This window comes from Paroedura picta, chromosome 4 (genome assembly GCF_049243985.1).
Source record: "Paroedura picta isolate Pp20150507F chromosome 4, Ppicta_v3.0, whole genome shotgun sequence".
NCBI lineage: Eukaryota > Metazoa > Chordata > Lepidosauria > Squamata > Gekkonidae > Paroedura > Paroedura picta.
The window spans coordinates 91,890,726-91,918,370 of record NC_135372.1 but is presented as its reverse complement, the minus strand read 5'-3'; the positions used below and the strand labels follow the sequence as shown (position 1 = coordinate 91,918,370).

The 27,645-nt window shown below is 47.1% G+C and overlaps 1 protein-coding gene across 3 annotated transcripts; it reads left to right on the top strand.

Annotated features, from left to right (window-relative positions):
* On the top strand, window positions 1-26,052 carry CSF1 (colony stimulating factor 1). Of its 3 annotated transcripts, XM_077334186.1 has the most exons (10): window positions 4-486; window positions 3,633-3,771; window positions 6,209-6,334; window positions 12,806-12,868; window positions 13,724-13,894; window positions 15,468-15,645; window positions 17,330-18,408; window positions 18,885-18,943; window positions 19,233-19,288; window positions 23,017-26,052. In XM_077334186.1, exons 3-9 carry the CDS (start codon window positions 6,212-6,214, stop codon window positions 19,285-19,287), a joined length of 1,728 nt encoding a protein of 575 aa, XP_077190301.1. In that variant the 5' UTR covers window positions 4-486; window positions 3,633-3,771; window positions 6,209-6,211; the 3' UTR covers window position 19,288; window positions 23,017-26,052. The 3 variants fall into 3 exon arrangements, with proteins under 3 accessions (XP_077190302.1, XP_077190301.1, XP_077190300.1); XM_077334187.1 differs by lacking the exon at window positions 3,633-3,771 and having other exon boundaries at window positions 1-486; window positions 13,727-13,894; XM_077334185.1 differs by lacking the exon at window positions 3,633-3,771 and having other exon boundaries at window positions 6-486.
* The last annotated feature ends 1,593 nt before the right edge of the window (window positions 26,053-27,645 follow it).

The window sequence follows — 27,645 nt, the reverse complement described above, 5'->3', positions numbered from 1 at the left end:
AAAAGTCCTTGAGTCTTTACACCGTCGCAAAACCCCTACAGATTCAGAATCAAGAGCGACACTACGCGGCTTCAGCCCATCCAATCTGCAGAGTCGGGGAAAGGAAAGGGTCGGCAAAGGCCATCTTTAAACTTTTCTCCCTTCGGAAGCCTCAGGTTTCAGTGAGACAGTCGGCGAGAGGACTACAAGCAGGCTGGAGGCGCGGGGAAGCAGAGAAGGGCCCGCGTGCAGCAACTGGCGCCGACCCAAGGGTAATTTCCCGTAAACCACATGTTCCCAAGGAGCTCTTTATAAGGCCCGGACCGAGGCAGTCAGCCGCGCAGCAGCAGTTTCCCGTCGGCTCCACGCGCAGGGGGAAGTCTCAGCCCAGCCCGCCGGGCACGCCACCACCGGGAGTAGCGCGCACAGAGAAGGGCGCGTCCTGCGGCCACTCGCGCACCCACCCAAACCTCGCCGAGCGTCGGAGCAGACGTCTGCGCGCCGAAGGTAGGAGCCCTTCGGGGGGCGCGGGGTGTGCAGCCCGAGAGCCTGTTGCCTGCGGCCAGGACCGGATTCGGTCGCTCTCCGTCCCTCCCTCTCGCGAACGGTCAGAGCTGCACATTAGAGGAGTTGAGCCGCAAGCCACTTAAGCGGCCGAGTCTCCAAGTGTCCCCTGGAAGATGCAGACCAAGTCCTGTTCTTTCTGCCTCGCAGGGGCGAGTTTGAGTGGCTCTTGCTTCCAAGTGTGGCTGGCCCTGCAGCTGGAGAGCTCAGCTCGCTGCTAATTTGCTCCCGAGTAAACCCTCGAGCCTTTCTAAGCGTCCCGTGCTCTTGAGTATAAACGCGCAGGGAGGCGAGCTCACTTCTGACGTTGCTTTGGTCGAAGGCGGGAGTTCAGGGCTGGCCTGTGTCTTTCTGTCTCTGTCTGGATCAAAGTGCGTCGGCTTTACTGGATTGTTGCTCTCAGCTGCCACCTGTGCTGTAGTTTCCCTCGGTCCCTCTCTGCCCCCCCCCCCCGGGTCACACGGCACGTCGTCCCTAAGGACTGACCTGAAGCTTCTCGCTTTGGATTGCCTGCTTGCTCCTGAAGAGGCTTGCAGTGTAATGGGCCGTATCCCTTAATAGTTTTGCCAGGTATGCTAATATTAACAAGGTAAATACTGGCTGAACTGCAGCTGCGGGGTGGGGTGTCTCCTGAGGTGGCTTTTTTGCATCGATGGAAATAAGCAAGCTTTAAAGCTACACAGATCGCTCCCCATATTTGGGTAGAAGGGCTGTCTGTTGCACTGGGACAAGCTGCATTCTTGCCAAGACTTGGTTGTTAAGTTTCTATAGTTTTGCAGAATTAACCTTTAACCTAGATTTGGCTGTTTTTAGAGGGCCTTTTAGCATGGTGTAGAGCCAGCGTGGTGTGGTGGTTGAAGTGTCAGACTAAGATCTTAGAAGTTGAGGTTTGAATCCCCATGGAAGCTCACTTTAGCTAGTCACATACTCTGCCTAACCTACCTCACAGGGTTGTTGTGAGGATAAAATGGAGGAATCCTTTAAGCCACTTTGGGTCCCCATAGAGGGGAAAGGTGGGATATAAATAAATATACAAGGTTCTGTTCCTTGCTAACAGTTAGTTTATTTCCAGAGGTCTAAGCTAATGGGATTTATTTATTCTTTCTGCTTCATTTACATCCTGCCTTTCTCTGCAATGGGGACCCAAAGTAGCTTACCTTTTTATTCTCTCTCTTTAACATCACTATAGGTAAATTACGATGACAGTTTATGATGTATACAGAGTTACCCAGTAAACGTCAGTGACATGGTGGGGTTTGACTTTGGATTTGATTCCACTACACTGGCTGTCTAGCTCAGATACTGAGATTTCTAGCAGTCTGAGCCCTGGTGCTTCACATTTCAGGGACAGTGCTTGACCTCTCTCTGAAGAGGGAATATCCGCTGCCTTCCTTGAGGTGGTTGTGAGGCTGAACTAGATGAGGGCTAAGTACTTAAAATGCTGTGGAATTGCACTTAGGTGTATGTTTTCTCATTGAAGAGGGAGCCTGTGGCGAGTTTAATTTTCCTGCAGATGAAAAGTAAAAATCCAAAATTAGGTAATGTTCTTCCAGCTTATTTCTCCCCTCCCCCTGCCTTTCATTCTCTCTGCCCAGTGGGATGGAAGTTAGGTGCATTTGAGGGACTTTCCCAGTATTGCAGTGTGGTGGCATCAGATCTGTCACAACATCAGGAAAAGGGGTGTGAGTGTGTGTTTTGATTAAAGTAGGAGCTTAGAGTTGAACTGCAGGATGGAAGTTTCCGAGGGAAAGGAGAGTACATGTAAAGATCTGTATTGAGTGCAAAGGAGGGACTTCTGTCCAGGGGTGCAGGAGGACAGAGGAACAATAAAGGTGATGCACAGGAAAATATGAGCCCAAGGGCTGGTGGAAGATGCAGTAAGATTTGAGTGGCAGTGGCTTTCTTGGGTGTTGCCTGGATGCTATGGAGTAATGCAGAACACCCCCCCCCAACCTTTTGATGGACTGAAAATACCTGGGTTTGGATAGGGTATCACTTATTATCTTTTTTGTGTGTGAAGGAGGCTTGGGCATTATTTTCCATCTGTTCACAAACTGCAGTGAATTTACCTACAGTCCTTGCAGTGAACGCTTAATTCGGCTGAACATGTGCTTCAAACTCCACCTTTATCCAGTTACTGGTCTCTGATTTCACTTGGCATTGGCTCTTTCTTATGAACATGCGAGATGCAATGTGTTCACTTCAACATATAAACACTGCTACAAGTAAGACAGCAGAATATTAAAATGCCGTAGAAGGCATCTTGTGTAACGATTCCTGCCATGGACCTCCTGTCATGTGGCTGTGGGAGGCTAGTGTGGCCCTTTCATGGCAGCATATCCCTGAGGGGATTTGGGGAGCTGCTGAATGTGGTTCCAATTTAAAGTGTAGTTTACTTTAATACTGTGCTGAGCAGTATTCTGATGCTCAGTACTGTGCAGGAACTCCTGCAGATTAGCTTCAGGGCCAAACTCCATAGTTAGCTTGGGCAAACTCTGGTCCAGCTAATGTCCCTGTCACTGGCACAGATGTGCTATTTAAGAGAAAGATGTACTGCATATTCTCTTGCATCCATAAGACTCTGAACAGCTGCTTTTTGCTTACGCTCAGGGACTTGAATCTATTGCTTCATTCAATATTTCAGTCATCTTCTATACAGTCTTTGTCTGGGACTATTTGTAGTTTGTCAGAATTATAGCACCAGCAGTATCTTACAGATGAGGTATATTCCTCCTCTTCTCCAAGAGGCCCAAGGTGGCAGAGATGGTTCTCCTCTCCAGATGTTATTTTCCCAACAACCACTTGAAGTAGACTAGACTGAGCAAATGACTGGTCCAAAATTACCAAGTGAACTTGCTGTGTGTGTGTGTGACAAAGTGAAACTTGAGGATATTCAACATTCTAATTTATTACACCACACAATGGTAGTTAATAATTCGTGGAGATAATAGAAATGCTTACTCTTGGTTTCTGCTGTTTTGAACTTTAATGGAATGGCAGTATAACAAATGAAATTCCAAGATGAAGTGCTTAAAAGAGCAGATCTACTCACAAGTAAGTCCTATTTCAATAATGGAACTTACTTGCAGGCAAGTAAAGATGTCAAAGTACTTCTGAGCAATTTATTCTCATCTGGAAAACAGCTACATGGGAGAGAAAAGCGGGAGCTGTCAAAGGGGAGTGAAGGAGCAGAGGCTATAGTGAAAGGAAAACACAGGAGCGGAAGAGGTAAAGGAAACGGATCAGTAGACTGGATCATAAATGTATCTTCTGGGACAATACCCCATTTTGGTTTTGTCTTTTGTTGTGTGAGCAGGGAGAACAAATGCTGTGTTACACTGGCCAAGCCATCTTCATCTAGATGTGCAGTCCAGCTATCCTAGGAATTTGGAAATTCCCAGCCTCGTGACTTCACTGACATAGTCCAGTAAGGGGACTGGGGAAGGGGCGAGGGGGGGGGAGAACAGAAAGAGGACTTTAATTCTCTGAAATCTGACTTAAAATATAATAGAAACTTCAGTTGGGGAAATCCAACATCCCATAAACTGCAGCAGTGTCTACTGTGAAATTCCATAAGCAGACAAATGGAATTTCTGCAGGCTGATGGGGGAGCACCAGATTGCCATTGGAGACATGTAAAGCAGTGGTCCCCAACCTTTTTATCTCCAGGGACCACTCAACGCCGGGGACCACTCACCGGGGACCACTCAATGCCTTTTACTGAGGCCCGGTGGGGGGGGGGGATAGTTTACTCCTCTACTCTCAACCACTGCCCTAACGCTCTCTGATCGCTATGGTAATGTTTAAACATCCCTTCAAAATAAGATACAGACACGCCACAACAATGAACATAAAGAACATTTTATTTTCATGGAAATTTTAACTCATGACAGTTAAACTGACAGTTTAACTCATGACAGGGGGGGAGAAGGTGTCCTTCAGGGCCCACCTCCAATTAGTCGAAGGACCACATGTGGTCCGCGGCCCACAGGTTAGGGATCGCTAATGTAAAGGACTGCACAGAGTAGATCCAGAGGAAAGGCCTCCTGGCTAATCTTATAACATATTGAGGCTCTTGAAACTCAGTTAAGTTTACTGAGTCAAAGAGTTACTGTGTCAAAGAGTTACCTTGGAACCAGCACTGGATGCAGTTTGGGCAGCCTCTGGGCTCTGCACAGACTGTCTTGATGAGCCCCTCCTGGCTCCCACCAGACCCCTCTCGTGCATCTCCCCCACCTGACTGCATCCTTCTCTGCTCACAAGCCCTCCTGCTGCCTGCATTTACAGCCACCTGCACTGAATTCATGCTCTTTCCCCAACAGCATTGGTTATAACATCTAGTAGAGCTGTACCCATGGCTACCGGGTATCCTGCTTCCATGTACCAATCACATATATTTCCCCATCAATTCTGGGGAAATGGGTGGTGGAGCACTTTCAAATTAATTGGTGGGAAAGCGTGTGGCTAGGGCGATCAGCAACAGTGTCCCCCTTCCCTCCCCGCAAAAAACCCCTGTGCCCTGATAGCTGCTCCACTTCAAAATATCAGACCCTTGATCTGTCAAGGTCAGTACTATCTACTCAGACTGGCAGGGACTATTCAAGGTCTCAGGCAGAGGTCTTTTCACATCACCTACTGCTAGATTTTTTTAACTGGAGGTACCAGGGATTGAATGCTGGCCTACTCTTGTCCTTGACCCAGAAACTCCAGCTGGTGCACAATGCAGCTGATAGGGTCCTCACTGGGGGGGCCTTGGAGGGCCCATATCCAGCCTGTGCTGAGGCAGCTGCATTGGTTGCCAATTGTGGCCCAAATCAGGTTTGAGGTTTTGGTGTTGACCTTTAAAGCTATCTGTGGCTTGGGCCCTACCTATCTGAGGGACCGCTTGTTTCCTTATGTCCCCCACAGGGCTTTTCACTCTGTGGGTACTAATCTGCTGGAGGTCCCTGGCCCTAAGGAAGCATGCCTTGGCCTTGACCCAGGCCTTTTTGGTCCTGGCCCCTACCTGGTGGAATGAGTTCCTGGGAGAGCTGTGGGCTTTGATGGAGCTCTTCTGCCAGAATTTTGGATGGATGTACGGCCTGCAAGATGGAGCTCTTCTGCCAGAATTTTGGTTGAGGCCAGGGCTAAGAACAACAGGGCTCCTTCTCAGGCTAATGTCTTGTGTACCACACCCCAAGGTTGAGCTGCTTGGTTGTGTGTGTGTCTATGCTGCCAATATTACATTGTTGAGGGTTTTATGGGTGGTCAGGGTTATGGGGGATTTTATGAGGTTTTGTGGATTTTATGTAATGTAACGTGCCACAAGTCTCTGGAGAGTGGCAGGATAGAAATTCAATAATAAATAAATAAACTGGGACCTTCTGCATGCCAAGCTGCGGAAGCTCCCTAAGAGTTATGTAGTGCAAGTTATTGCATGTAATTTGAGAAGAAAGGAAGTGAGCCACTCATTACTTGGAAACACAATGTATGCAAGGGAGAAAACAATGACTTCTAGTCAGCTGAGTAAATTCAACAAGAAGATGCCATATATGTAATAGGCTAGTCAGGCATAACATTGGTGAATTCAAACAGAAGGATCCTAGCTTATGGGGAGGGGGTGCATGGGAGGGCAGAACACCTCAAAACTTTAATTCTGACATCTTCTTTCCACTCCGTTGTTTAGATAATGATCTCCCACATTGCCTTGGTTCTGTTCCTCCTTGTGGCCTGCAACAGCTGTGCAGCTAAGCTGAGCCCATACTGCAAACGTCTTGTCACTGAGCATCACCTGCAAAATCTGTCAGATCTGGTGAGTTAATTCAAAAAGTGTTCAGTTATGCCAGTGCGTGATTTATTTATTATTATTACTGGATTTATTGCCTGCTACTCTCATGTCTGACTTGTGGCGGGTTACAGCTTGTCCGAATTAAAACCCCATTTAAAACCACACTGGACATGTACACAACAGACTCCAAACAATTAAAAATATAGTGGACTATACCCTTCCAACCCTTCAAGGAAAAAAACTAATATAGGAGCAGGAGAATGGAATGCAAATTACCAAGTGAGTGTACATTCTTAACACGGGGGGGGGGGGAGAGCCCGTTGCTCTTCAGCTCTTCCTTGCTATGCTGGCCTCAACCATAGATCTGGTGGAAGAGCTCCGTTTTGCAGTCCCTGCAGAGTGCTGAAAGCTCCTGCAGGGCCCACAGCTCCTCTGGGAGCTCATTCCACCAGGTAGAGGCCAGGACTGAAAAGGCCCTGGCCCTGGTCAAGGCCAGATGTGCCTCCCTGGGGCAGGGAATGACCAGTAAATTAGCACCCGCAGAGCACAAGGTGCTAGGGAAAAAGGCAGTCCTTCAGGTATGTGGGACCCAGACCGCGAAGGGCCTTAAAGGTCAAAACAAAAACCTTGAACCGTATCCGGACTGCAACTGGCAGCCAATGTAGCTGCCTCAGGACAAGCTGGATGTGGGTCCTCCAAGATGTCCCCGTGAGCAGGGGTAGTCAACCTGTGGTCCTCCAGATGTCCATGGACTACAATTCCCATGAGCCCCTGCCAGCATCTGCTGGCAGGGGCTCGTGGGAATTGTAGTCCATAAACATCTGGAGGACCACAGGTTGACTACCCCTGCCCGTGAGAACCCTAGCTACTGCATTCTGCACCAGCTGCAATTTCAGAGTCAAGGTCAAGGGAAGGCCCACGTAGAGCGAGTTATTGAAATCTATTCTGGAGGTGACTGCTGAATGGATCACTGTGGTCAAATGGTCAGAGGATAGGTAGGGTGGTAGTAGCCGTACCTGGCAAAGATGGAAAAATGCCTGATGGGCATTCTTGACCCGCGCCTCTAAAGTCAATGAGTTGATGGTCACTCCCAAGTTTCTAGCCATGGGCGTGGTAGTAAGTTGCATCCCAGCTAGGTTGGGTAAGTGCGCTTCCTGACCCAGCCCCCTGTCCCTCAGTCACAGGACCTCTATCTTGGAGGGATTGAGTTTCAGGTGGATCTGCTCTAACCATCCAGCAGCAGCTTCCAAACATCTGGCAAATGGTTCCAAGGGGGAGTCTGGATGGCCATCCATGAGGAGATAGAACTGGGTTTCATTGGCATATTGATGACAGCCCAGCCCAAAACTCTGTACCAGCTTAGCTAGAGGGCGCATGAAGATGTTAAAAAGTGTGGGGGAGAGAATGTAGTACTGCCTAGTCTGGTGGCACCCTTGGGGCCTGCCCAGTGCTGTAGCTGTGCTAAGGAACTTGTAATAGCGTCATGGCTGCCTATAGGTTGCATGAAGCAAACATGGGAAATGTTGGAAGTGAAACCTGTCCTTGTGCAGCTGTCTGTAGTAAGCAAGGATTTAGAGTCATGAAGAAAGTTTTTTACCACATGGTTCAAGTAGCAATACTTGATGCTTTTAATTGTTCATAGAGTACTTCAGATAAGATAGCGAGGTCTAATGGGTTGGTTGTAATAGCTCTCAGCCACCAAATGAATCTGTGGCTCAGTTGTTGTTACGCCAGTTGTCCCAGTGCCAGGCAAATAAAGGTATGAGTTGGGAGGAGAGGCCATTGGAGAGGGGGGGTTGGTCTTTGCACCTAATTGCTGCATCAAGAGACACTGTATTCTGCCACCTATATACATCTACACATGAATGTGTGTGCTTAATATGCACAATTCTGCTAGCCATGGGATTGTTAAGCAGGGTGTTTCAGCCTGCCATTATTTCTCCCAGTGGGTTGTGTGACTTCCCCAGGCATCACACACTTCCTTTCAGGGTGACCATCCGCTTGCGTTAGTGTTTTGGCCAGGTGTTTTCCCCAGAGCCCTGGTTGTTGCATGCAGCTGGTAGTGCTTTCTGCCATGTGATTTCCGTAAATGCTGTGGAAATAGGGGATGGAACATCCAATCGCAGCTGCCCCACCTCAAAACATTCTGAGGCTGGGCTTGTCTCTTATCACGAGACAAATATGATGTGAGTAATTGCAAGTAGGTTTGGTCAAGGGATAAGAACAACTTCCACTCCTAAAGCTGATTTCTGTGCTGGTATATGCCATGGATGCGGTCCTGATGGCAAGTGTTACACAACCTCTGGTATTCACATCCATTTAAGCAGGCTAGCCTCATGCTAAGCTTCCAGACTGGCTAGATTAACTACTTACAGTGCCTCCTAGGGGTAGATTCAAATGGGTAGCCGTGTTGGTCTGAAGTAGCACAATAAAATCAGAGTCCAGTAGCACCATTAAGACCAACAAAGATTTATTCAGGGCGTGAGCTTTCGAGTGCAAGCACTCTTCGTCAGGCTCTTCCTCTTATGTGACAGGAAATATATAGCAAAAATCGACCGCCGAAGTGGCCAGTTGCTCCTGGCATAGTGAGTGCCGTGCGGGGCGGGGGAGGAGGGAGGCGCGCCCACTGGTGAACCAGCGCCTCCCTTCCCCTCATCACGGTCCAGTACCGAGGGCTCTACGGCCTGGTATTTGTCCCCGGCCCGGGAGTTGGGGAAGACTGCTTTATCAGCTCAGATGATGCCTCTGACTTTACTCACTGACTTACAAAAAAAATCTTAAAACTCTTTTTGTTTTCCACAAAACTCCACTTCATTTATGAAACCTGAATGAAGCAAAGAGCTTCAGAGGAGATGGGAACAGTGCTTTGGATTTGGAACATTCCACAGCTAATCTATCTGCCTCCCTAAACTATGGAATTTGTAAGAGTAAATTGTACTCTTTCTCCTTTAAATGTTGTGTTATGGGTGAAGCCCAGCTGCAGATTGGAAATTATTGCACAATTTGCCAGGGATTAGGTTACTTAGCTGGTTGTTGCTGTGCAGCTACAGCTGCTCTTGGTTCTGTAGGAAGTATAGTTCAGTACACTGTGAGGCCAGCTAACACTGGATCTCTATTTGACTGCTGAAAATGAAACCAAAAGTGAGACTCTTTCCACTGTCTGTCCTTTCTCAGATCATTAGGATGGCAAATCCAGACTGTGCATTCGGTGCTGTGCCACGGCTGCACAGTGACCCAACAAATGTTGGCAATGGTTCAAGCCATATAATGGAGCAATTGTTTCCAATTGGACATTCTTTCCTGGCAGTCCCATTTTTTGCCAGACACTTAGAAGATAACTCAAAATGATTTGGAGCCCCAAACAACAGCCAGGGCTTTGAGCACAGAGCTGATGGCTAGTCATTAGAAAAATGGAGGGCATAAGGTGAGGCTTCATTGGAAACAAATGAGCAACAGCACCTATAGCTCACAGGAAAGCTGTAATAGGACTGTAGTTTTCCCTTACTGCTATTATACCATGTTTGCTCTCTCTGATAATTCCAAATGCACTTGTAAGTTTAGGCTAAAAGACTATCTTGCTCTTTTGAAAATGCACATACTCCAGGGAAAAGTAATATACATGCTGTGTATTTCCTAGGTAGTATTAAATAGCTGGGCTGAGCAAATGGGAAAGGGTGTACACTTTCTGCATCTTGCTGGATCAACAGCTGAGGCAGTGCTCCAGCCAAAGGATGCAAGTGGTGGGCTACACTCAAACATCTACTTACTATCTTTAAATAGGACAGGGTCCTATTAAATAAGAGTAAGGACACCTGGGGAGGAGTTAGGGCGGGCCCTGTCCAGTATAAAAACTCAGAGGGCCCAATCAGGAGCCGCAAAGCGGCTCCTGATTGAGCCCTCCGAGTGTCCATCCAGGGCCAAGCAGCCAATGGGGAGGCGCGCAAAGTGCCTTCCTATTGGCCCCTCACCAGGACAGACCAAAATTCCATTCACCCAGCCCAGTCTGTCTGCCAGTCTGCTCCTGACCACCAAAGGGAGAGGAGGTCAGCAGGGCTGCCAAAGGGGATGTGAACACAGGCTGTGCCAGCCCTTTTCACCCCAAGGCTGTCCTAACTGTCATGTCCAACTGCAAATGGCCTCAGAACCCTGACAGAGCTGGCAGGAGGCTGCAGAGTGCTCCCCCTCCCCCCTTCAGGCCTGCTGCGAAGGAGCCTCAGACAGGCCCTGACTGAGGGGAGGGAGGCCTTTCCAAGAGCAACGCAGGGGAGACTGAGGGCCTTCCTTTTGAGGGGGGGGACTTTCCCCTTCTGCCAAACAGTTGGCTGACAGGGAGGCCACAGAAAAGCTCCTTCTAAAATACTGCTCTGGCCGGGGGTTAGACACAGCCAAGCCATGTGTCTTTCTTCTTTGCAACTCTCTGCAGATTTGAGGCCACTGCACAGCGTTATTCTGCAGAGGAAGCTGGCTCTTTTGTCTCCTGTTTCATCTGCACAACAGCCCTGTGTAGTAGGCCTCAAGTCTTTCAATTCAACAACAACCTGTGTGGGAAGCCTTAAATGTTTCTTCTCTACCACAACCCTGTCCAAAGTAGCCCTTTCTGCCTGGGGAGCTGATCTTTATACTCTGCAGGTGAGCTGTAATTCCAGGAGCTCTCCAGGCCACACCTGTAGGTTGGCTACCCCTGGGTTGGAAATATTCCTGGAGGTTTGGAGATGGGACTTCAAAATCGTACAATGCCTCAGAGTCCAGCCTTCAAATAAGCCATTTTTGCCTGCAGTTGGTAGGGAGTGGTGCAGGAGTGTCCCTCCTGGCCTATGGGTTATGGCCAGCCCTTATCAGCAACTGTTTGTATTCTGGGGCGCAGACAGGCAGACCAGCATCAGTCCTGTGAGTCTGGAAAGTGCAGGAAGATCTATATAAATATTTACAGCCTGAAACTAAATAGAGAACAAGTAAATGTCTGGAGACACATCGTTACTGAAATAGTAACTGGCAAATAACCTTGGCCTGGCAAATAAAAAACAGTATTAAAAACCTTACTAAGGTCAAGACTCTTGTGCACTGACAGTCTTCCTCTTAGGGTTGCCAGCTTCCCTGTGAGGCTCACTACCCCACCTCCCTCATGGGGAGTCTGCTATGGGGAGAGAAGGGGAAGACGATTGGAAAATGCTTTGAGACACCTGAGGCCTGCTGGGTCACTGCGGCCCATTCCCAGTTCTCTCAGATCTCTCACAACCCTACATACCTCACAGGTTGACTATTGTGGAGAGACAAATGGAAAAGGTGTTTGTAAACCGCTTTGAGACTCCTTTGGGTAGTAAGCAGTAGGGTACAAAAATCCGTTCTTCTAAGGAGCAACCATGAAAGAAGCATGTGGGCACATAACATTTTACCAACAGTGAAAATATGGGAGACAGAAGGAACAGGGTGGTCACCTGTGTACTGTGACTACCCTATGTGTATTAGGGCAGAGGGGCATTTCGGTGAATGTGGCCTAATTCACACAAGAAGGGAAATGATGCAGAACTGGGAGGAATTGGTTGCCATGTAATCTCCCCCTAAGAAGAGTCTCCAGTCTGATTTTCCCTTCACATATCTGAGGACATGGATCTGGAAATCACATCTGTAACCACTATGCCACAATTCCCAAAGGTCAGTCATCTCCCACAATCAACGAACATTCCACACCACAGGTTCTTGACACCCATATCTCCACACCCATGCCCTTACAACCCCATGCCCTTACAGACTGGACAACTCCTCCCATTCTTCTTCCCACTGCCAAGCTCTAGAGCCCGTTGTATTCTTGGAGACAATGGGCTTTGCCCCTAGTAGTAAATAACATCCTAAACGGTGCTCATATATACAGAAATGCAGCTGTGCTTTCTCATCAGTCCCTGATCATCAAAGGTTTTGAAGAGCAAGTGGCTGAGAACTGGAGTCTATACGAATAAGCAGCATGGTGGCATCCTAGACCTCCAGAATCTTGTAATCATCCCTTAATGCAGTGGTCCCCAACCTTTCTAAGGTTGGGGACCGGCAGGGCATTGGGGCGCGGCTCACGGCCCGCGTGCGGGCCACGCCGTGCATCGGGCCGTGCCCCCGCATCGGGCCGCGCCCGCACATCGGGCCGTGCCCTCGCATCGGGCCGCGCCCTCGCATCGGGCCGCACCCCACGAGCCGCGCCCGCACATCGGGCCGCGCCCGCACGGGCGCGCCCCGACCCTGATTCCCTCTCCCCGCCCTGCCGCAGTAAGAAGCTTCCCGGGCTGCAAGCTTGCGGCCCGGGAAGTTTTTTACTGCGGGGGGGGGGGCGGGGAGAGGGAGCCGCGGCCCGGCGCCATGGCCTTCGCGGCCCGGCAGCGGGCCACGGGCCGCAGGTTGGGGACCACTGCCTTAATGTAGCTTAGAAGAGAGAATTTTCCAATGTGATTCCAAGGTAAGAGAACTGAAGTTCTTGGAGGATGTGCCCTGACTCTGGTGCCTCTGTTGCAGATTGATACCCAGATGAAGAGTTCCTGCAAGATAACCTTCAATTATGTGGAAGAGAGTGATCTGGTAAGGACTGTTGGATGAACACCTGTTTGCAATTCCTTCCACAAGAGGCTGCTATGCCTACCAAAGAGCACCCAGTACCAAGGATTATTTCTCAAAAGCTACTAATGCTGTCCACTGTCTTGGATATAAGGCACTCTCTCTTTGTGCTGCATTGTTTTAATTTGAAAGGCATGTTGTGCCTTGTGAATACCATCTGTGAACTTCTGGTTTTAATATTTCTCTAAACCTCTGGTTTCATTGGATGAAAACTGTAGCGAGGTCTATGGTGGGAGAGCAGGTTTTTCCCATTTCTTTCTGAAACATGCATTCTGCAGTCACATCTCTACCCTTCTCATGTCAAGTACCAGACAACGAGCCACCGTATGGCTGCTAAGGAACTACATTGTTGACGCTGCTGTAAGTCCCTTGAAGACAGATAGTATACTGCAGAGAATTCTAGGGCACATTCTAGAGCAGGCTCTGGGATCAAGTGAGCCTCTGCCCAGGTCTTGCTATGTTCTTCTTAAATTGTGTTGCCTGGAACTCCACCTGCTTGTTGTAGATAAAGATTAGTGATAAACGGTGTCTTCCATCACATGTCCACTTTTGCTGGTCTTTTCACTGTGGAATTACAAGTTAGCTCTTGAGGAGCCTCAGAGTTCTCCGTAAGTTAGTAAAACAGCCATCGATGTAGAAAGAATTAAGTAGAAGAATCTACTAATCTTGGATGCAGAAGGTTTAGGTTTAAATCTTAAAGAGATTCCAAGTTAATGAACAGTTCCTCTGTTTGCCCTCTGTAAAACAGTCTTTTCCTCTCAGGTGTGCTCCAGAATACTTCCATGACAAAGATTGATGCTTATCTTTATCACCTTCCAGAAGGATCCTGTCTGCTTTCTCAAAGCTGCATATCGCCCACTGGGACACCTTCTCCGCAATGAAATGAAATTCAAGGAAGACACTGTGAACTCCAGGATTCAAGACATGTTGACAGAAAGTCATGCTAATCTTGATGAAGATTGTTTTAAAACTAAAGCTGATGAAAGCCAGGTACTTTGTGCTGATCAGGCTCCTTGAAAATGCCAGTTAAGTGGTGGGGCATCAGAAAAGACCACAAAACAGCCAAAGGCTTTAGCAGTCTCATCTGTTGCAATTTGAAGCCTTGTGTAGAATGTGGCCATGCAAGTGTTTCAGGCCTCTAATCCTGCAACATCCCTAATACATACTTTGAGTGGAAAAAAGTCCAGTGGCACTACGTTTTATTCCAGGGATAAGCTTTTGTGTGCATGCATGGTTCTTCCAATATGAACTACCAGAAGAAGTGTGTGCGCGCACAGAAGCTTATACCAGAATAAAACGTAGTTCGTCTTAAAGGTGCCCCTGGACTCAACCTTTGTTCTGCTACTTCAGACCCACCTGAATCTGTCTGCAAAGGAGGCTTGGCTAAGAGAGACTGAGTGGCTCAAGGTTACCCAGGGAACCTATTGCTGAGAGATTTAAACCCAGGTCTCCTGCCTGGTCCTTTTATTACTATTATTACTATTATACTCTCAGGAGGGCTGGAGAAGAATTTATTCAACTCTGCTGACTAAAGGATACATAAGAAGAGAGGCCTCTTCTCTCCTCTCCGGTTCCCCTCGCCCTTTCCCTGGCTGGGCATATGTTACCTGGCCTACAACCAGTCCTGCAAGCCTGATTAAAGCTGGTTGAGATGGGCCTTGTTAGTTAGTTTTAATTTTCGGATGTTTTAAAATTTGCTTATTAATGTTTTACTATTATTGTAAGGCTACTTCCAGCTCTCTTGCAGAGAGGGGCTGTCTATAAATCAAATAACTATAAATAAATAAACAACCAAATAAATAAATAAATAATGCTTTTGGCATCAGGCTTGGGAGGGAGCCATTTTCTCACAGATCAATAATGTAAGCATATACACAAATACAGAGATAGAAAACAGTTTGCTTGCAAAGCGCCAGTAACTAAAAAATATTGATTTTTGTGAATGGGTGGAGTTTTATGAATAACGTTGAACGTTTGTAAAACAAAACACACACGTGTGTGCAGAAATGTATTATCCCTGTCATATTTCCTATTCCTTTAAAAATGTTTTAAAACAATCTATTTACCCTGAACTAGGTCAAGTTATGTTGGATTGATGTCAGTGGATAATGGCAATGGGGGGGATCTTCATTGATACAATGACCTTTTTTGGCACAGCATCACAGATCATGATAAAAAATATACAGTATTTGTGTGCATGCATAGTTCTTTTAATCTGAAGAAATGTGTATGCGCACACAAAAGCTTATGTTCAGAATAAAACTTAGTTGGTCTTAGTGATGCCATTGAACTCAAACTTTGTTCTTCTGTTTCCAGCTGACAGCCACCCACCTGAACGTATTTTGAGTGTTACGGAGTAAAGCTCTTTCAGAAGTGGAGCACTTTCTTGCTCTGCTGGCTACTAGATATGCAGTTCCCCCTCCTTCCCTGGGAAGGTCAGATAGAGCAACCTGTTTATGCAGACTCACTGCCCTTGCTGGCAAACTGCCTTCAGAGGTGGTTGAATGGTAAGGTGTTAGATAGAAGAGGCTCAGTGTCTCACTTGTGCTTAATTTTGGTTTAGAGCTCAGCACGCTGCATCAAGAAGTTCTCTTTGTCAGCAGCAGAGATGCTAGAGCTGGTGCGCAGGTACTTCCGCCTGGTCTTAGATCTTCTACAGAAAGAGCAAGATTTCAGTCGAGATTGCAGCATTCGCTTCCATAAATGTTCAGATTCACAGAGTGAAGCTGTTGTCTCTTCAGGTAAATGGCTAGAGTCTCACCTGGGGGCTGTAGCTACAAACAGCAGTTTATGTTTTATGTTTATAACCTAAATGGTGGGTTCTGTGGGTGAATGGGAGGTTGGATGTGTTTATGATGAGTTGGGATTGTCGCTTGCAGTTTTGTGTGTGTATATCTCTGTAGAATGCTTTTGTGTCTACTAAAACTTGTGTGTTGTTTATGAACACACACATGACTGCTAACCGCTTTAAGGAGGTATCTATTTCCTGCCCCAATAGGTGTTGCTATGATTTAGAACATGTCCAGTTTTAGAACTTTAGTGTTTCTGGCTCTGCTTCCAGCTCTTAGTGCTGGAAATACAGGGCAGCTGAGCATCTGCAGAGTAGTTTCCCCCACACATTCCTTGCCTTGGAGCCTTCCCCACAGTGGATGCCATTTAACATCTCCCTTTTCCCCCTCCCCAGCTCCACATTGGAGCCTTTTTAAAAGTAAGATTGGGAATTGTTAGATTGCTGTAGTGTATTATTGTGTAATCTACTAGTTCCAAATTCTTTTGGGAAGGAAAGCCAGGATGGATCAGTTATGGATTGTGGATAAAGGCTTTTGAAGCACAACTTTCCTGAGGCTTCATTTCATGTATTCAATGAAGTGGGTTTAATCCACAAATGCTTATGTTACAACCCCTCCGCCCCCAAACACCCCTTTGTTTCACTAAACACAGAAGATGCACTAAATACAGAAGATGTCACCTTAGACGAACAAGCACAGTTACTCCACTGGGTATGAGATCCCTCTTAATATTGAAAGGATCTGCTCATGCAAAAACCAGTTAACTCCCACGTGACAAAGAACCTGCCTGTTGTCTGTAGTTGGATGGATTCAGAAATAGCCTGGTCTGCCATTATCACCCTGGGGTTATTAACACGAGCTCTCTCTGTTAAGCTCATCCTGACCAAGGGCTGCAACACTCTTGATTGCCTGCATCTCTGTTAAGAGCCTGCGTAAGCAGGGGTAGTGCAAACAAGAGTCTTTCTGGCTGGTCTGCCTCTTAGGTTTTTGAAAGCTGCTTGTATGATTTAAAGAGCTGCTGACATCTGAGGCCAGTTTGGAGCTGTCCATCTCTTTAGTTTAGCCAAATCAGCCCATGAGTTGCTTGTTTCTCCTGGACAGCCAGTAGGCCTGGTGAAGCCTTCTCTTCTCTGGGTGGTGCTGTGTAGTATTGATATGGAGAATGCAGCCATCTTGTTCCCATGTGCTGTCTGTGTTGGTTGCATGGGTTCTGGGACAAAGAGCAAAGGAGGACTAGCCCACTGCTTTTCAGATCAGCTATTTGTCACAGTGATGCATGGCTTATCCTTCTACTTGCAGCCTTGTAGTCCCAGCTTCCACATTCTGGGACCTGCGTTTGCTTTGCCTCATTAACCAGCTGGATCCAACGCTTACTGAAGCTGCATGAGCTTTCTCTGCTGTTGTTGCCACCGCCCTTATTCTTGCTGCTGTCTTGAAGTCCTTCCTGGATCATCTCCTCTCTCTGCCAGCTCATACTTGTGGCTTGCCTTGTTGGTTGTGGCCATGGTCTCCCTAGACTGTCTTCTTTGGTGATTTGAGGGCAGGGATGGAGCCAAGCCGGAAGCCTCTCCTCTGCCCCTTGCAACCTCGAGGCTGCTTACTCTATGGCCTCTCTTTCTGTATCTGGATCTTTCAGGTGTGGTGACTGACCGAGACTGCGACTGTCCAGCCACAAGCCCCATCACTCGGGGACCCATGACTCCTTTCCTTCAGACTTTCGAGCCTCTTCCTTCCATTGCAGACCAGCTGGACAGCAAGGAGACAGCTGCCAGCACTCTCCAAGTATTCATGCTGCCTGGCACCATTCAGACCCAAGGCCAGCCAGAGAGTAGCAGCAGGCCCAGGGTGCCTCGGAGCACCTACCAGGGCCCAGACCTAGATGCTGGGGCTGCTGCCATGTCCTCTGCACCAGAAGCATTGGTGTTGACATCTCTATCACAGGGACCTGACCCTGGGGCCGTGGATACTGAATCCTTCCAGGATCTGACTTTATCCTCACTCCCAAGGCCCAGTAACTCCCCCTCCCTGCCAGCCAGCTGGCAGCAAGCTGAATCCATGGGGACTGAATCTCCCCTCCCTGGTTCTGAAGCTGCCAGCAGCCAAATATCCCTTTCTGGCTTAGACAAAGCCTCCCCCCATAATCAGTGGCTTCGGCAGACAAGAGATGTGGCCAAGGCCATTCCTGGACTTCCATCTGGTTCAGGCAGGACTGATAGCAGCAGCACGTCTAGCCTAAGCCTGACATCCTTTGCCACTCTAGAGCCATGGGATAGCTCAGTGGGGCCCCCCAGTGGCAATTGGGCAATTTTCCCACCCAGTGACCCAGCACTGTCTCCCATCCTTGGAGCTGAAGAACCTTTCTCCACCAGTCAGCAGTCTTTTAGAGCATCTGCAAGACAGATATCCCCAGACAGCCACTCCTGGGGTGAGCAGAGCAGCAGAGGCCAAGCCCCAAGAATGCAGCAGAGTACCCAGCTCCGAGAGAGACGAGCAGGAAGAGGAGAAGAGGGCCTGGCCAAGGACAGGGAGCCTGAGGATAGCCTGTCGGGGCCCAACTTTGATCTCCACTTCGTTCCTCTGAATGCAGACAAGTCCAGCAAGAAGCCTGATCTCAGAGATAGCCAAAGCATGACTCTGAGTTATGTACTGGTGCCCAGCGTCCTGGGGATCCTGCTGGCAGTAGGAGGCCTCCTGTTCTACTTGCATAAATCCCGGGTAAGTTTCATAGAATGCATAGAACGCAAAAATAGTATTGTAATATATATATTTTTAATTTCAACATAAGTACAATTTGGCAGGTGCCCCAGATGTCCCTCCAAAAGTGGGACAATCTGGTCACCTTAATTAAAATGGCTCAAGAGACAGGTGGCATGCCTTTACTTGCAGAGATGCTTTCTGCCTTCCACCCCCACTCCCAGATGTGCAGCAGGCTACTTTGTTTAGTGCCAAAACACTCTTCATTAGTACATCTGGTTAGGATTTGAATACTAACAAGGTCCCCACAAGAAGTGCACTTGCTAGAGCCATGCATAAGAAGTCCAATCACACCCGTGGTTGTCCCAGGCAGAAACACAATTGTTTCCAATCCCCCTCCTACTCTTATCCACTCAATCGTGATGGGCAGTGAGGTCTCCTGACTTGTCCTGTGTTGACATCTGTCTTCTAGTGCTCAGCCTTTCTTTTCCACACAGGTGCTAGCAAGGAGGCGACAGCAGAGTATGGGAAATGACATAGAAGAACAAGAAGAAAGGTAAGGCTCTACAAGGAGAGGCAATGTGAATGTAAAATTAGGGCTTCTCAGTCTGGCAGCAACTTGGTTAGGCTAGAGTGGCTTGTGACACCCTCTCTCTGGTACTGCAAGTTTCCATGTTTGAACACCTGGCCTATTTTTTTTTTAAGTTTTTGTGTACGCTGGGTAAAGACTGCTGGAGCTGACATATGCTCAGCCTTGCTTCCCCAGTTCTCTCTCTGTCCTTTGGAGTAGTGTTTTCCAGTGATGTGTTCTGTTCTTCCTTCTCAGTATTTCTTTCTTTTTGCAGTCCATTGAGAGGAGGGGAGGAGGATTTGGAGTTGCAGACGCATGAGGAACTATGAGGTAAGATCAGAGAATGTGCGGTTTCAACTTGTGATAAAAACTTCTGATTACAGGAATAGGCTTTGAGGTCTTCACACAGTCTGTGTGGTAATGAAACATAATGCTTGCCTGTTGGAGGCAGGGAAAGCTGTTGCCTTTATTCTGTGCTTGTGGGCTACTTGGCTGGCCACTGTTGGGAACAAGCTATTGGGTTTGATGGACTCTTGATATGCTCCTGCAGAGCCTCGCCTGGGAAGACCTGCTAAGGAATTCCAGTAACCAAAGTTATTGACCCTAATAGCCAGCTTAGTGCCTTTGGGCACATGCAACTTGCTACCTTGTTTTTATGTGGGGAGGTTTTTACAGTCAGATCAAACAGGTGTAGTAGAATGTGGCTTTCTCCTGCAGGGCAGCAGTTACAGGGCATTCCTAGTCTGGGGAAAAGACTGCTGAACTCCCATTCTTGCATGACAAGCCTTTCTGTGAAGGTTGTACCTGAGCATGACCCCAGTCAGTGTGAGCAGAACTTTGACCAAAGCACAGAACTCCAGGTGAAGCTCAACCTGCTTCACAGGAAGTCCAACTAAATTAATTTGAAAGGAGTTGAGGAGGAGGCATTTTAAGTGAATGCCTGGCAAGGCAAGTCTAACAGCCCTTTCCACCCCTTAGGCTGTCCCCCAAATGGCTGAGTTCCATAGGGAAACCTGGGTGTGAGAAGGGCTTGCAGAACATACCTGTAGCTTGGCTTTCATTCCTGTGGCCTCAGAGAATGGAGCCTGGCTATTTGATTTCTTCTAACCTTTCCCTTTTGGTACAGTCCATTGGGTTTTCATAATGGAGGTTGGCAACATTGTACAAGAGGTAGCAACTAAAACCATCCCAAAGAAAAAGAAATGCAAGAAAGCAAAATGGCTGTCTGAGGAAGCAAATAGCTGAGGAGAGAAGTGAAAGGCAAGGGAAAAAGAGAATGATACACCCAACTGAATGCAGAATTCCAGAGAATAGCTAAGAAGAGATAAGAATGCCTTCTTAAATTAACAGTGCAAACAAATAGAAGAAAATAATAGAATAGGGAGGACCAGAGATCAAGAAAATTGGAGATATGAAGAGAACGTTTCATGCAAAGATGGGCATGATAAAGGACCGAAATGGTAGAGACCTCGCAGAAGAGATTTTTAAAAAGGTGGCAAAATTATACAGAAGAACTATACAAAAGCGAGCTTAACATCCCTGATAACCACTATGGGGTAGTCACTGACCTGGAGCCAGACATCCTGGAATGTGAAGTCAAATGGGCCTTAGGAAGTCTGAGCAACCATAAAGCTAGTGGAGGTGACAACATTCCAGTTGAACTATTCAAAATCTTAAAAGATGATGCAGTAAAAGTGCTACACTCAATATGCCAGCAAATTTGAAAAACTCAACAATGGCCACAGGGTTGGAAAAGGTCAGTTTATATTCCAATCCCAAAGAAGGGCAATGCCAAAGAATGTTCAAACTACCGCACCATTGCACTCATTTCTCATGCTAGCAAAGTTATGCTCAAAATCCTACAAGTTAGGCTCCAGCAATATGTGGACCGAGAACTTCCAGAAGTACAGGCAGGATTTCGAAGAGGCAGAAGAACTGGAGATCAAATTGCCAACATATGCTGGATCATGGAGAAAGCTAGGGAGTTCCAGAAAAACATTTACTTCTGCTTCCTTGAGTATGCTAAAGCTTTTGATTGTGTGGAACACAGCAAATTGTGGCAAGTTCTTAAAGAGATGGGAATACCATAGCATCTTATCTGTCCCTTCAGAAACCTATATGCAGGTCAAGAAGCAACAGTGAGAACCGGGCATGGAATCACTGATTGGTTCAAAATTGAGAAAGGCTGTATACTGTCGCCTTGTCTCTTTAACTTGTATGCGGAGCACATCATGAGAAAGGCAGGGTTAGATGAGTCACAAATTGGGATCAAGATTGCAGGGAGAAATATCAACAACCTCAGATATGCAGATGATACCACTCTAATGGCAGAAAGCAAAGAAGAACTAAAGAGCTTTTTGATGCGGGTGAAGGAGGAGAGTGCAAAAGTTGGCTTGAAACTCAACATCAAGAAAACAAAGATCATGGCATCCAGCCCTCTCAATTCCTGGCAAATAGATGGGGAAGAAATGGAGGTAGTGACAGATTTTATTTTCCTGGGCTCTAAGATCACTGCAGATGGGGACTGCAACAAAGAAATTAAAAGACGCTTTCTCCTAGGGAGGAAAGCTATGGCAAATCTAGACAGCATCCTAAAAAGCAGAGACATCACCCTGCCAACAAAAGTGCGTCTAGTCAAGGCTATCCCAGTCTTCCCAGTTGCAAGTATGGCTGTGAAAGCTGGACCGTAAGGAAGGCTGAGTGTCAAAGAATTGAGGCTTTTGAACTCTGCTGCTGGAGAAGAGTCTTGAGAGTTCCTTGGACTGCAAGGTGAACAAACCGGTCATTCCTAGAGGAGATCAGCCCTGACTGCTCCTTAGAAGGCCAGATCCTGAAGATGAAACTCAAATACTTCGGCCACATCATGAGAAGAAAGGAATCCCTGGAGAAAAGCCTAATGCTGGGTGCAATTGAGGGCAAAAGAAGAAGGGGACGACAGAGAATGAGGTGGCTGGATGGAGTCACTGAAGCAGTTGGTGCAAATTTAATTGGACTCCAGGCAATGGTAAAAGACAGGAAGGCCGGGAGGATCATTGTCCATGGGGTCGCGATGGGTCGGACACACCTTCGCACCTAACAGCAACCATTCCCTCTGTATCAGTCACCCACCCCCACATATGGCAGATGGGCTGATACAAGCAGAGCAAGAAGGCTTATGCTAAGCAGTTAATATTTTGCTTTAGCCATCAACTCACTAGGCAGCCTTGGGCAAGGAGTTATGGCGGGGGTTGTGGTTACAAGTTAATGATGGCAGCTGTATTGACAAAGCACTCTTTGGCAGAACTCCTCTGGGCGTGGGGGTGCTTTGAAGGTGAGGACAGGAAGGGAATGTTTACTTTCTCCTGCTAGCCCATTTCCCCTGAAAATCCCTTCACCAGCTACTTTATCCTTGTTAGGTTCCAGATGCATCTTATACAAGGTAAACACTAATCCATTATTCTGGTTAAACATTCTCTTTCTACTCCTTTGGCTTTGGAAAGAAGTTTAGGTTCATGCAGATTCAGTACAGTATGCACTTAGGTCTACACAGCCCCTGCCAATACAGGGTTTTATGGTAATCTGCTTAGAAGTACTTCAGTATCATACTACCTCTTCGTACATTCAAAGTGGCTCAAGGAGTGGGAGCAAAGGAGTCATGGTAAAAAGTAAAATGAGCACCTTTGGACTAGGAATGTAGGAAGAGTCTTGGTACATGGAATGGGAAGTAAACACTTCAGTTTAGCCGCCTATATGCATACCCAGTTCACTTTTGTACATGGAAGTGGTATGTATGAATACTTGGGGACAGCTTGAGGAACACCTTTGTCAGATGGTAATTGTGCTAAAGGCAGGTTTCACACCTCTGCCTGCATTTTGTCTTGTAGTTATGTCAGTCCCATTTACAAGATTTCTACTATCCACCCCTCCCACGGAGGGAATAACTGGCAGTGTGACTTCTGGGCCTCAGAATAAGAGACCTTGTGAGCCAGATGGAGTTCTTCTTGGTGCCTGAACCCTGCGTTTGCTAGCAACCTTTCTCATGGGATGTTATGTTCTGATGGTTGTTTTCTTCTTTTCAGCCGGGCTTTTCCTTCTGTGTGCTGAGAGAACACATGGGGCTTGGACATAATCCCCTTCTTTTGGCAAGAAGTTGCAAGCTGAATTCTGGGAAATAGTGACCATCTCTTCCTGCAGAGATTCTTTCTCCATGACAATGGGAGGAGCTGGATAGAAAAGGGGCACTTTAACTTTGGCACTTGAGGCTGGCTTCCCTGTTGTCACACATGGCAGCGGAGCTCTTGTTCTGCCAGTTGGTCAACAAGATGAACTTAAGCAGGAAGAAACCCAGAAGATGTCAACTGTTTGGAAGGTGACTTGGATATTAAAACCCCTCATCTGATGGAGGAGTAAGCTTCTAGGAATTGCTGCACCTGTTGTCCTGTTGCTCACTGATGTGAAAAGGGTGACATCTGCTCCAGAGTGCCTATGGGGAGTCGTTGATAGTGAACAGCCACGTGCCTGGGGAAGCATGGGGAAAAAATTAATTCAGCCAACTCTTCCGGAGCTTCTGGTTCCTTTCTTAAGGAACAGGCTCTCATCCATCTAGCTGCTTTTAAGTCGGACCCTCTGTAAGCAAATTTACTCATGGCAACTTGTAGCTGCTAAGAGCAGGCCCCCTTGTTGTTGTCCCCCCCCCCCATCTCATGTTTTGTGTGTAACTTATTCTCTGGGCCAGTTTTCCCCCCTCCCGGATTTATTCCCCTTGCTTTCTTAGCTTCCCATATAGCCTAGGGCAATAGGCAGAGCTGCTATTGGCTATCCTAGGGGCCTGCAACGTAGTCTCATAGGACTTGCAGCATTTTAATTCTGACTTGTCGTGTCGTATCCACTTTTAATTTTTTTAACTAGGGTTCACAAATTAACTTTTTAATGAAATCAATTAAATCTGCAGAAAGTTGCTTATGACAATGTTTCCAAAGAGAAGCGTACTTCATTTTAGAAATACAGAAGTCATTCATAGTCATTTATTTGCTCTTGTACAGTTGGAACTACCTCTTATAAAAATTGTGTATGATTAACTGACTGCCATCCTAGAAACTGTATAGTTTAAGTGCCTTGACGAGCTCAGAGGTACCCCCAGCAAGGGTCCACTGTCACATAAGTATTATGAAGATTGGGAACTGTATGCTTGCCTTGTCATGTGTAGCTCTGCATTCTGAAATTCAGTCTTAGCAGACTGTAGAGTCAGTACACAGCAGGCTTTTCCTAAGAAGAGCCCTATCATTTCCCCCTTTCCATGTTATAGTGGAGAATTAGATCTATAGTGCCAACTGGACTTGCCACTGCCCGTTTCTGAAATAAAGCAAAGCTGTTGCACTGTTTATTTTAATGTTTGGCTTGCAATGTTCAGAGAACATTCCAGTCTTGTGTCTAGAATCCAGCATCCGGGCTGTGACTGGCATGTGCTGCATATGTGATGTGTAGTTAGTTATCCCAGTGGGATTGGAAAGAGGCAGGGCCAGACTTGGCTTCATCTTGGTCCATCCATTCCCTTGCTGGCTTTTGTTTATAGCAAATGGCTAATGATCCTGAGCTGGCCTTGGGTTCACAATGTTGCTTTTCTACACTTAAAGGTTTAATGTGCTAAGAGAAACTGTTGTAGGAGGAAGGTGTGGGTGTAATTGACCTCACTGTAAGGAATTGACACTTAGTCATGTTGTGTATGTTTTGCATTAATAATGCAAGCAAGGCCCACGCTTGCCCAAGGTTTTGAGACCTGTTTTAGTGTGCCAAATGAGTTGATATTTGGTAAAGTATTCTGCTTCAGTGTGGGTGACACATCCTCAGATGCTAAGGTATATTGCCATGTGTGTATCTCTAGCATCCTACATCTTGGCATTCCATTTACTTAATTCAATAATTCCTGTGGAAGTGGCAGGCTTGCTTGTTCTTTTTAGCTTGTCTTGGAAGAGAAGAGGCCAGCCTCAAACATCTACTTGCTGCCATTCTGCTATGACTTGCAGAGAGCTTGTGTCAAGAGCCTGGCAAGATCTTTTCTTATAACAGAAAAGATAATGGTGGTTCAGATTTAAGACCATTAGTGCTGGGTGAACAGCGGAAATTGTTTCCTAGCATGGGAGAGTAACTTTTTCCTGCATCATGGTGCCTGGTTGAGAGCTAGTTCTGCACAGCTTCCAACCCCCCCCCCCTTCACTGTTCCTTTTGCATGCAGATTTGCCAGCATTCAAGAGGTTCTGCCAGATTTACTGTATGCTGGAACGACTGCCCTGGCTTATAGACTAGATGGGTTTAGGAGATGCTATGTAAAAAGGCCAGGTGAAATCATGATGTTACATAGTCCCATCAGAACAGCTACAATAGCCAGAAAAACTTCTCATGTTTAACAATAGTGAATCTTGACCACCAGATGTTAGAAAGAAACATGGCCTGCATCCTGCTTGCTTGGTCAGCCAGATAACTTTGTTTCACATATTGCTGAACCAAGAAGGAGCCATGGCCTGGAAGCTGTTACATTGGTGATGTGTGATGTCCAAAGAGCAGCAGCGTGTGCAACTATAGGAAAGGAATTTGAATCCAAGTGCAACTGGTGCTTGAGCTTCTTATTCAGGGAGGAGGGCATCTCAGGCTGATCAGACTAGAAATACTGATTATAGCATACCTGAGACAGGAGTCAGACAAAAACTGATTTTGACTCACTTGATTCACTGAGCAGAATAGATAAAATAATAACTTCTATCAAATGATAGGGACTACTATCCGATGGCCAGGCTTGCGATTCTGAGCCAGTACAGTAGTTGCTAATGATCCGTCCTGAATATGTACTAGCTGGCAAAACAGACCCTGGAATAAAACTCTAATACCTATATTTGCCAACAGTTACCCCCCCCCCCCACCTTCCTTGGCTCTTTATATAGGAGAAACCCGCTGGAAAGTATCTTAAAGGGATTTACAGTTCTGGTTCAAACTGTGTGTATGTTTATGTGCCATATATATATATTTTCCAAAACAATGAATTTTATATAAAAAAACATTTTATGTGTCTATTTAATAGAAGATGTATTTAATAATAAACACAGATGTGTAACACTTTTTAACTCCTGTGTGCAGTCATGATTTATAACACAGGGATGGTTTGGGGTGAGGTGAAATGGGGGCAGGAAGTACTCCTTGTGCTTCACTGTTCTGTTCAAGCAGTTAGGAGACAGATAAGCTTGGCTTCAACTTTTATCCTCTTGGCTGTGTAGAAGAGGCTGCTTGAGAGCAGCGGAAAAAAGGCAAATGCCATTTTGGGCTGTATCAACAGGGGCATCACATCAAAATCACAAGATGTCATAGTCCCATTGTATACGGCACTGGTCAGACCACACCTGGAGTACTGTGTGCAGTTCTGGAGGCCTCACTTCAAGAAGGACGTGGATAAAATTGAAAGGGTACAGAGGAGAGCGACGATGATGATCTGGGGCCAAGGGACCAAGCCCTATGAAGATAGGTTGAGGGACTTGGGAATGTTCAGCCTGGAGAAAAGGAGGTTGAGAGGGGACATGATAGCCCTCTTTAAGTATTTGAAAGGTTGCCACTTGGAGGAGGGCAGGATGCTGTTTCTGTTGGATGCAGAGGAAAGGACACACAGTAATGGGTTTAAACTACAAGTACAACGATATAGGCTAGATATCGGGGGGAAAAATTTCACAGTCAAAAGTAGTTCAGCAGTGGAATAGGCTGCCTAAGGAGGTGGTGAGCTCCCCCTCACTGGCAGTCTTCAAGCAAAGGTTGGATACACACTTTTCTTGGATGCTTTAAGATGCTTTGGGCTGATCCTGCGTTGAGCAGGGGGTTGGACTAGATGGCCTGTATGGCCCCTATGAGAGACAGAGAAACCCATAACACCAGCAAAGTATGTGTCATGTATATTGTGGCTACATCAAGATATTTATTTGACTAATATGTTATGTAGTTGCTAGATTGTCATTAAGGGGAGCCCTAATTTAGAACTTGGTCCCAGGTAGCCTGAAAAGCTGTGGTGCCGAACCTCCCTATTCTTCCCTGCTGCAAATGGTTAAAGCATCTTCTGTGTGTGTTCAGGAAAAAGTCTGGGTGGTGTTCCAAGCTATCACAACAGTCCAGATTGGTGCCTACTAATGAGTAGTGTCAGCATAAACAGTATCTGTATCGTGCATGATGGAGTAGAATATGAAAAATACCCTATAGAGCGGGGGTCATCAACCCCCGGTCTGCAGCCCGGTAGCGGGCCGTGAAGGCCACTGTACCGGGCCGCCGGCAGCCGCGCGTGCCTCCCCACCCCCCCACAGCGAGAAGGAAGGGAAGAGGCAGGCACGGCCACCGGCACACCGGCGACGCAAACGTGCATGCGTGCAGTTGCAGCGCATGCACGTTTGTGCCCCCTGGTGGTGAAAACACACATGCGCGGGAACTGCACAACTGTGTTAGTGCCACCTGGTGGCAAAAACGCGCATGCGCAGCAACTGCGCGTACGCGTTTGCGCACAGCTGCTGCATGTGTGTGCGGCACCCGGGCCGTCAGCTCTCCCCTCACCCCAGGAAGGTGGTCCCTGACCTCAGAATGGCCTAGGAGTGTCCTAGGAGATATGTTCTCACAGCCTAAAGTATGGCCAGAACGATGGGCAAAAGCTATCTATGATTCAGCTAAGCAGATGCAATGGTAATAGA

Coding starts and splice junctions, on each gene's coding strand:
- CSF1 (XM_077334186.1), top strand. CDS start 6,212: ATGATCTCCCACATTGCCTTGGTTCTGTTCCTCCTTGTGGCCTGCAAC. Junction 15,646..17,329: donor TGAAGCTGTTGTCTCTTCAG/GTAAATGGCTAG, acceptor TGGATCTTTCAG/GTGTGGTGACTGACCGAGAC. Junction 18,944..19,232: donor ATAGAAGAACAAGAAGAAAG/GTAAGGCTCTAC, acceptor TTCTTTTTGCAG/TCCATTGAGAGGAGGGGAGG.